This window comes from Sinocyclocheilus rhinocerous, unplaced genomic scaffold (assembly GCF_001515625.1).
Source record: "Sinocyclocheilus rhinocerous isolate Xijiao unplaced genomic scaffold, SAMN03320098_v1.1 scaffold82, whole genome shotgun sequence".
NCBI classification, from domain to species: domain Eukaryota; kingdom Metazoa; phylum Chordata; class Actinopteri; order Cypriniformes; family Cyprinidae; genus Sinocyclocheilus; species Sinocyclocheilus rhinocerous.
The window spans coordinates 118339-128815 of NW_015644168.1; the positions used below are offsets into that span (position 1 = coordinate 118339).

The following is a 10477-nucleotide window of genomic DNA, read 5'->3' on the forward strand; positions in this document are numbered from 1 at the left end:
TTTTTCCACATGTTTCTATGGTATACTGAAAAACAATTATAAGCATATATCAAACGTTTTATGGGATTGAGATCCGGGGAGTTGCCTGGCCACGGATCCAAAATTTCAATGTAATGATCTTCGAGCCACTTCTTTATCACTCTTGCTTTGTGACATGGTGCTCCATCATGCTGGAAAATGCACGGCTCATCACCAAATTGCACATGAATCATTGGAAGAAGTCGCTCATGCAGGACGTTTTGATACCATTCTTTATTCATAGCAGTGTTTTTGGGCAGAAATATGAGAGGAGAGCCCACTCCCTTGGTTGAAAAGCAACCCCATTCATGGATGGTCTCAGGATGCTTCACTGTTGGCACGTCACAGGACTCATGGTAGCGTTCACCTTTTCTTCTCCGAACAATCGATTTTCCAGATGTCCCAAACAGTCGGAAGGGAGCTTCATCAGAGAAAATAACTTTGCACCAGTCTTCTGCTGTCCAATCCTTGTACTTCCTGCAGAATTTCAGTCTGTCCTTGAAGTTTTTCTTGGAGAGAAGTGGCTTCTTTGCTGCCCTTCTTGACACCAGGCCGTTGTCCAAAAGTCTTGGCCTCACTGTGCATGCAGATGCTCTCACACCAACCTGCTGCCATTCCTGAGCAAGCTCTGCACTGCTGGTCACACGATTCTGTAACTGACTCCTCAGGAGGAGAGGGTCCTGGTGCTTGCTGGACACTCTGGGACGTCCTGAAGACTTCTTCACTGCAGTCAAACCTCTCTCCTTGAAGTTCTTGACTAACAAGAACACAATGATTGGAAGCGCTTCTTCCCTCCTTTTATAGCAATCAGTCTGTGCTCTTACAATCGAATTAATATGATAGTGATTTGACCTGACTAGTACTCATTCACACTTTCTCATGTGCTGCTGATATTAGTCAATTAATGTTAGCTGGTCATTTTGTGTCAGGATCAAAAAACAGTGAAATTAGTTTTTTTGTGAAAAGTTCATTTTTTGGCCAATGAGGGTTTTAGCAATTATTTAAAATGCATCTGATCACTCTACACAATAATCTAGAACCAATGTGCATGAACACCACAACAGCTTAAGCAGCAAACTTTGCAAAACACAATTTATGTCACTGCCAAAACTTTTGGCCATGACTGTAGAGCTGCTTTATAGCTGAAAGTAAATTTGTTTCATAGCTGATTAACTGTGCAACACTGACAGTGTTATTTTCCTGCTTATTACTGTGAAGCTGCTTTGAAACAGTCTGTATTGTATAAAGTGCTATACAAATAAATGTGACTTCACTTGTATATTAACAGCATCCATCTCAGAGAGCAGAGGAGATGTCTGTCTGTCTGTGCAGTATTTTCTTTAGGTTTTGATTTTCTCATTGACATTTCATAAAAATCAAAACCTAAAAAAACAACAGCACAACAGTTGTGGGACTGACTGGAACTGGAGGGAAAAGAAAACTCAACTGCAGTATAATCAATGTTACGTTAAGCAAAGCAGTCAGGCGGATATCTTTTTACTTTATTAATAATTTAAGGATAATTCAGGAATGAGAAGTCCTCATACCATCGAGAAGCTCGTAGATCAACACAAAGTTGTTCTTGATGTTCTCCTCGCTGATCTTGCCGAAATAGGCAGTCATGACGTCACACATCTTATAGAGGAACTCAAACACCATGGCTGCGTTGACATTCTGCTTGGTAACGGCAGCCAGCCAGATGTTGGAGCGCTTGACGTGGAAGAAGCTGGTGCGGGCGATGTTGTTGACGGGTGAGCGTACCTGCTGGCGAGCGTGGATCACGTTCACGCGGAACGCATCCACCGCATTCCTCCTGCAGAAAGACCATCATGATGGTGTGAGATTGGTGTCGATTTATCCGAAACATAATTGTTAGATTAACCAACTAAACAGAAAAATAATAGATTATTTGCCAGAAAAAAAACAAGAGTTAGTTGCAGCCTTATCAAACAACTGGGCTGGTAACCCAAAAACTGTTCACCTAAAATCGCTCGATAGTTCTGGTATCAAAAACTCAACACTATACCTACTCAACACCTCCATCAAACTGACACCTTGTACGTGACTGATAGGACTGCTCTATTTAAATGTGTAATATTAATTCTAAAGTGAAGTGCACAAGAGATTTTTACATTTGTTTGTAATTGTTTAGCATTAGCATGTTGCCAGGCTAACCACATGATAAGCACTAAAAAACCTTCTTCAGCAAAAAAATACTTATCACATCCAAAACTTGGGTATAAGAAAAAGTCTAATGTCTGACTCTAAAAGTCTGATTTTAATTTCATTTCTGAGGGTTCATGTGCCAGCCAAGCAACTACCATTGAGATGCTGCCCTAAACAGTGTCCTATCCAGGTGCAACAAGATTCCAGTAGCAAATTTTAGATTGAAAGCAAAATGCAGCGTGAAACAAAAAGAAAAATCAGAAAAGCATTTTCTCTCTCATACTGCACAGCACAAAATGCATAGGGTACTCTAAGCGACATCTTTTAAGCAACTGACAAAATGCAACTTTTTGAGGCTGGTTAGGACAGAAACTCGGATTAACCTGGAAGAGATCTTGAGTACACCTACAATTCCTTAAAGTGGCAATAAATCAGAAGTAGCGGCAAATCTTTTCTTCCATTCTGTGATGTACATCCATACAGTCAGTGTAACAGATTAAAAAAAGAAAATGTTGAGCAAGACTTGGTTCTGTGCATTGGTTGTTGATTGGATGTTGAGATGTGAGCTTGCATGGGCAGAGTTTAAGTTAACGTCACCAGAGAGGCGTTTTTTCCCCAGAAGATTCAACTATGACATTCTGATTTAATATTACAAGGTCAAAAAATGTTAAACATATACACAAATGAACTGTAGACAGGGAGGGCTTTAATTTCATGATGACTTTAAATGCTGTCTAGGTAGGCACCTCAGTAGGTTTTGGAACCAAGCTTGTTTCCTTTATCCCTCACTGGGTTTATATATAAAAATAAGCATCATCACTTCATTTCAGCTGTCTGTTTTTACGCTACATACACTGTTTCAGCCCCTCTCGTTTTCTTCCCAGAGTTCCCTTTCCTCCAGGCACACACACTGCGACTTCATCTAATGATACAGCCCTGCATGCGTGCATGAACACACACACACACTGCGACAGTATAAGTTGGCAGCGATGTACAGACCCACTGTATCCATAGCAACCGTTCTCTGCAGAGAACATCTCTGTGGTTTTAAAGGATGCCTGGATCTTCCAGAAAGGAACTTCCAGGCAATCAGAGGCCTAACATTCTAAAATTCTAACCGTGATCTAAAATTGATCTTCATTGTATTCCACACTGCCGTTTCTCTTTACATCCCGAAGATGGAACTGGGTCACACATAAAAAACAGGTGGGTCACAACATTTGACTGCTTTTATTCATACAGAATCAAATGAAACAAACAGATCTGACAGGGTGAATAAAGAAGGAAAAGAAATGTGGAAAAGGAAGCACATCAGGAAAAATTGATATGCATGAACATGAAGGACATGTTGATGTTATAACCTAGATCTACCTCCTGTTGAAGCAATCAAAGCCCAACTTCTCCACAACCTCACATTTCCCTGACTTACCCGATGTCATCACGGTAGACACGGGAGATCAGCACCTCGCCCTTGTGGTTGTAGATGAAGAGTCCTCCGATCATGGTGGTGGTCTCACTCAGTGTTCACGGGCCATGCTGGAAAACTGAATAAAGAGGCGGAGCCCAGCTGTAAGTCACCGGATGGGGAACTCATTAAAAAATAAGGACAAAGACTTTAAATTGTATGTACACTAGTGTTGGGCGCCATGCTTAACTGTCATCCTATCATCAGTCTGTGAGATCGCCGATGCACAATATTATCGTGCTAATTTATTTAATTATTTACTTAGTTTCTTTGCCAGAACGTGAACCATGTTTTTAAAAACAACCTTACAACTGGGAAATATGTTACATTTGGAAGAACTGAGATTTATATTAAAAGATAAATTATCAATTTTCATCAAGATCTGGAAACCAATAAGACTGTTCTTACAGGCAGACTGAATATATTGCATTACATCTCTTTTTCATCACATCAGGATAAAAGATTGTATATTAACACTCTGTTGCTCATGTACAACATTCCTGATTTTAAAGCACTTGAAGTAACCTTTTACTCCTTTTGGGGGGGGGTTCTAATATAAAGCTTTAATGTTCTCGGCTCAAAAGTCATGTATTGTAGTGTTACAGCTAAGGGTGCTTGATGTCGTATGTTTCCCGTATAGTAGCTATTTTGTGACATTGTGTGTGTTGTTTCAAGAAAATTAAAATAAAGAGAAAAAAAAAACCTTACAGAAATCAAGCAAAAAAACCATAAGGAAGACAAAACAAAACACCCAATTTAAATGTGCAGACCACACCAATGGACATTCAAATATTCTTTCATTAAGTGTAAATGATCTGTGACAGACATATTAGGACAAATTATTAGCACACAATATTTGTGTTCACTTAGAAACATGTATTTATTTGAACTGAAACATAAGGATGAGTAAACGATGACAGAATTTTTATTAGCTTTTGAGTGAACTATCTGTATAAAGCTTCAAGACTGCAGAAAAACACACTAATGAACCAATCCTGCCTTCAGACTCATTTCAGTCTGTTCTGATGGATGAACGCTTAACTGTCTGACGCTTAACCCTATAAAGTCTACTGCATTATATTTGATAAGCCTTCTAAATAGTCAACATGATCAAAACTTTGATAAACTGTTGTACACAATGTATTACCATCCTTCAGTCAACTGAGTGATAGTAACTTTTTTAGCAAGTAAAATGCCTTTTATTACAAACTGTAAAAATGGCCACCTTCAGGTCATGATTTACATATCTTTTTGCTGTGAAATCTTTAATGATATTTAAAAGCAAGAATAGCTTTATATTGTTGGTAATATTTCAAGATAAACACTTACTAGACTGAAGCAACTTAGGTTTACTTGATTATCCATAATTTTGTTTTTAAATAAAAAATCAAATATGATCATCAGGCTTTTGAGGAAAGTTTATTAGTTCATCCCTCAATCATCATTGTATTGCACTGTTTTGTTTTGCCTCCACAATAAAAAAAACAGATTTAATTATAAAATTAAGCATTTAAATATTATCTCACTAAAACATATTATTGGGAGATAGAGTGACAAGTGAAATCTACAAGCCGTATAAATATCAGCATTTTTAATGATTATTTCATGTCAGGTTTTACATTCCCGGTGACTGACACACACCTCTCTGAATGACAGGAACAGAACAGCTTATGTAATTCTAAATCTTATGCAGGTGTACGTAACCTCTGCAATGAATTATGAGTGAAATTATTATTAATATACAGTCAGTCTACATAGCCTGCACACAAGATTACACAACCCACTCGACAACATAACAATAAAACCTGTCACAACAGTTCCAGCGCCCTATGAATATATTTGAATATTCATAAGAACATGATGAATATTATGATGAGGATGATGACATTTCTCAGCTCTACAGCATCCATCATGGCTGCTGATGGAAAACCAGAAGAGTTCACATGGCAATTCTGTCCCGGATTTGATAACATTTCGATTTTTTTCTTCCGATAATGATTTTTAATGAACGTGTCATTTTTCGTGATTCTCTGCCGTATCCGTCATGTCCCACTGCGACTGTCCATATCGCCCCAAAACCACTAATACATTTAAATACATGCTGTTTGCTTTCTATATCGTCGTCTCAATAAAACAGATTTTATTTAATTTAAAATATTTGTCCGAGATGGACCGAAATTGTTGACAGTAACGTTATGTGCCGCTAGCCGCAGCTTTTTCCATTCAAATGCAAAGACATAACGATTTTAAGCGTATTAAATGATGTTTTCTTTAATTATCGGCTCCCAAATACTCTATGTTATTCATTTAACACATTTCCATCAGTGACTCTAACGTAAAACGTAACGATTTTAAGCGTATTAAATGATGTTTTCTTTAATTATCGGCTCCCAAATACTCTCTGTTATTCATTTAACACATTTCCATCAGTGACTCTAACGTAAAACACCCGCGTCCGGCTGGTTAAGCTAACTAACTAGCCCAGCTCGGTTGTGTCACGACTGACCCGACGGTGGATTCCCTCACTCACCTCTGTGTGTCAGTCTCTGTGTCCCTCCGGACCGGCTCAGCAGAGGCTGCTGTGTCCGCTTCTGACCGAAGCTCTGTGTTATTCCGCGTATTCGGTGTTTTAGGCTGCGGTCACCGTTCACTCATGAATCCAAGATGTCGCCGCCGCTCCCTCTGCAGCCGTCAGCTGACACGCACGCGCGCACAGCACACATGTATTGTTCACGACCCATTGACTCGATCGGTTTTTAGCAGAAGTGCTGTTATTTGCTAAACTCAAGTTGGTTTGCTAACCTCCGCAGAAGAAAATAAGGTCATTTAGATAAAAGGGACACTTTACATGTGTCATTTGAGATGTAGGTAAGCCTTTAGCCTAGTAGCAGATAACAAACAAAAACAAAATGCTACACAGTCACAGACAGTGCTTTTATCTACGTGTTTAAGTAAAGAATAAATACGGTAATAAAAAAAAAAAAAGAGTACACTGTCATGATATTTCCTATCAATTAAATACTCGTTTAAAAAGAGCATTTTAATTATGTCAAATTAAAAGTTTTACATTTTAAATCATTTAATAAAGTAGGCGTACACTTATTTTGATGTGTTGACTAACATAAAGAACACATTGTGCTTGATTATAATTTTAACTGTAGTTTGTTACCCAATATTTTGTTTTTACTTTACATTAATTACATTTATTATATCTTAAATGTATTAAATTCCAATGTAGAAAATATATATTACACATTAAAATGTACTTAGGTGCTTCAGAAAAGCACTGTACAGTTGAACTAATTGCATTTAATATACATTTAAACTGTAATCGCTTCATTTTCATGTAATTGTAAATAACGCAATTAATTAAGTCTAAAAACTTTACATTCATTGTATTATTTTAAAGCATATAATTTTTTTCTATAATAAATTAGCCTATCTTTTTTAAAGTATGCTAAAGTGTGACTGTCATACAGCTTCATTTTCTCAAAATGCATAAAATGTTCGTGTCATAGTAAAGTGTCACACACCATTACACATATAGCTCAAACAAACATGTTTTTTTTTTCCACTATTTGTTTTCCAATCCCTAAAGTTTTAACAAAGGTAATGCAGCAGCATCAGTGTCCACACTCTGAACATTAAAATGAAAGGAGAAAGTATTTTAACAAGTTACACACACTAGCATTAAAAAAGATCGGACTGTAATGTCTCAAGAGAACAGAGCTATAACTGGATCTGACAAAATTCTTCTGTTCTAAATATGGCATCATGTGCTTAATGAATATTCAAATGTTGTGTAAATAAACTTGAAGACTGTTGGAGTGGATTTGACTCCAGATGTGTGCGTTGGGGGACCAGAAATGGAAGTTTTTCACTTGTGCGATTGATGATGCTTCATCTTGTCAAATGAAGGGTTATCATGTGTTCAGTCTGAGTTGTATATAAATTACGGCTTGTCCCTGGATCTTGCTTTGATACAGTGGAAATATAAATCATAGAACAGCTCTTCTGAGAGCCAAAGAGAATGAAATATATTCTTCTCCCTTAAACGCTGGCAGACTGTCAGAATCAGTGTGGGAAAACTTTCTTTATGAGAATAAAACAGATCCACCCATCATTTTCTACCACCTTAAATGGAGCATGAGTGGAAATTAGCTGTGACTTCCCCCCAAGCACATATATAAAATTCCCTTGTGTTTCTTGTTAAAAAGAAGTTCTTAATTGTATTGAATTTGCACTTGTACTTCATACTAAAACTCCACTTAAGTGCGTTTAAAGAGAGTACACTTTCATGCCTGTTTCTTAAAGGGGTCATATGATGCTTTTTTAAAGATCATTATTTGGTGTATTTGGTGTAACAGAATATGTTCTTGTACACTTTTAAAAAGTGCACTTTGTGATGTCAAATTACATTTTTTTTACATTGAAGTACATTTTAAACCCTTGTTTTAATAATCTTTTGTCATGCTTTAAAGAAGCACACTTATTTTGATGTGTTGACTAACATATTACATACAAGTTTCAATAGAAATAACATTAATGTATATTTTAGTTTATTATAAATGCTTGTCAGCACATTCGGCAGTATACTTTAACCATATTTCAAAGACAACTTCTGTTGTCTGTAATTATAAAATTACAAATAGCGATATACACTAAAGTTCAACTAATTGCATTTAACATAAATTTAAACCATATTTTCATTTAATTGTAAATAACATGCATTTAAGTGTCCAAAGACATCACATTCAGTTTGCACTTGAGTATGTTTTTCTAAAATATATTTTCTGTAATTAGTAATTTTGTTTTAAAAAGTGTGCTAAAGTGTACTTCTTCTTTTTTTACAAGGGGCTGTTTGCTGAAAACACATTCTTTGGTTGTACGTTTTAAGGAATTATGTAAAAAACAAATGGACTTCATTATGTTATGTCTTCATGACTGCAGAAGAATAAAAGTGATTTTCTTTTCACACAAAAACTAGAAAAGATGCACTCAGTGTTTAGGCAATAAACTATATTTATAAATAAAACAATTTGTTTTGTTTTGTCGTAAAACAGTGTACAGCGAGTATTAAATTGAACCATTCAATACTATCTGTTTCCAATAATTAAAAATGTGATAAATGCATCTGAGAAAAAAAAATGGAAGGTGTTCAGAGAAACAATGAAGCAGAGTGCTGATGGTTAATGATGACAGACATTAACATATTAAGTACTGTGTTGTTTGAGGAAGAGTGAGAGAGTGAAGAGAGCTGCTCTCCATCATATAATAATAATAATAATAGTGCATCTTTAGGTTGCTTTAGGAGTGCTGATAACATTGAAACAACATCACTGTTGCAGGTTCAGTACATGTAATACAGGTGCACTGTTACAAAGAATAACATTACAGGACTGAATATCTCCCAGTTAAGTTCTTTAAATCAACATCAAACCATAATTGACTTGATTTACTTAATAAATGTCCCTGGTCTTCTTGTGCACAATTCATCAGTTCAGGTTATTAAAACAACAAAACAGATGAAAAACATCATGCTTTAACAAGTTCATTTTAACCCCAAGAGTAAGACTTTAAAAGTCCCGTCTGTAAACTTAAAAACTCTCTCTTTTTCTCTCTCACTCTCCACCATTCTTAGCAGAAAATTAAAGCCATAAATATAAAATAATTGCCAAAGATTCTATCTTTTGATAGCATTTGTCTTTTTTAAAAAATCATTAAAAATGATTTGTTCATCCTTAAAAAGCAAAAGGTGATTTAGAAGTAAAAGATATCCTCACTTTCTTCTCATATCATGCTTTTCTCTCCTGCTTAATTTAGTTAATCTTTGATTGAAAAACATATATTGAGGTTAATAAACCAGTCAGAGGACAAAATATTAAAAAATGCAGCTAAAGTACATAAAAAGTACACAAAAACCAGCAAGCATTCACCTTCATCACTGCATCGCACAGAGTCTCCTTAAAGGGCATGATGGGATACGTGATCTGTTCCAGTCTTCTTCACTGAAGAAAGTGCAAGCCACAGGACACAGGAGGGACATTAGGAGGGACACTCAGCCACTAAAATGTCAATGCATCTCATTCTTGTCTTCCTCCTCATCTTTTTTTCTTGATTTCACAGTGCCTTGAGCATGTGAGTCGACCCTCGGGGTCACCTGAAGAACATCACATGACGTCGACGAAGAACTCACTGGGGTTCCCCATGGCCATGCGGAAAGACTGGCGCGAGGCTGTGAGTTCGGGCGGCACTGAGGCCAGGTCTCGGTCTGGAGGAGAGCCCGGCGCTGCTGTAACGAGTGGCTGTGTCTGTGGCTGTGGAGGGAGGCCGGGCGCTCCACACACCAGGCTCTGGACGCTCCGGATGGTGTGTGAGCTACGCACGCTGTGTTCGCTAGGGGGTGCCGCAGAGCACTCGCTGGGAGCCTTCTCTCTTTTCTCGGACTCGCTGCCGCTGCCGGATCGGCCTCCAGACTCTTGCGTTCCAGCCGCTGCGTTTGCGTCATTTTTACTGCCGCTTCGATTCGAGCCACTGCTTCGACTGCCTGTGAGCGAAATGAAAGAAAGGAAAAGAAAAGTGAGACTTCCTGTTTAAGTCTAATTCTTCGGTCACTTTTCAGTGTATACGCCTTGTCATTGGATCACATATAATAAGGGCAGAGAAGTTGACCACAGGATCAGAAAGAGGCATTAAAGTCACCATGAAATCAAAATGGAAAATTCTTATTGTTTAATGGAATACTGTAGTGTTTATTATAAATAATTTATCTGTGCACTTCATTTTTTTTTTTAATTCATGTGCTCTCATAATCTTTAATCAAAAACG

The 10477-nt window shown here is 37.2% G+C and overlaps 2 protein-coding genes across 2 annotated transcripts in view; both read right to left on the bottom strand.

Annotated features, from left to right (window-relative positions):
• LOC107758034 (AP-2 complex subunit mu-B-like) overlaps positions 1-6399 on the bottom strand; it is a 14266-nt gene extending 7867 nt beyond the window's left edge. The window contains exons 1-3 of the mRNA XM_016575676.1: positions 6180-6399; positions 3614-3728; positions 1566-1831 (exon numbers count right to left, since the gene is read on the bottom strand). Of these exons, the coding sequence (XP_016431162.1) occupies positions 1566-1831; positions 3614-3687 (340 nt within the window). The 5' untranslated portion in view covers positions 3688-3728; positions 6180-6399. The remainder of the gene's footprint in view (positions 1-1565; positions 1832-3613; positions 3729-6179) is intronic.
• A 2275-nt stretch (positions 6400-8674) lies between these two features.
• Positions 8675-10477, bottom strand: part of dvl3b (dishevelled segment polarity protein 3b) — a 34786-nt gene continuing 32983 nt past the window's right edge. Inside the window, exon 15 of the mRNA XM_016575702.1 lies at positions 8675-10196. Within this exon, the coding sequence (XP_016431188.1) occupies positions 9820-10196 (377 nt within the window). The 3' untranslated portion in view covers positions 8675-9819. The remainder of the gene's footprint in view (positions 10197-10477) is intronic.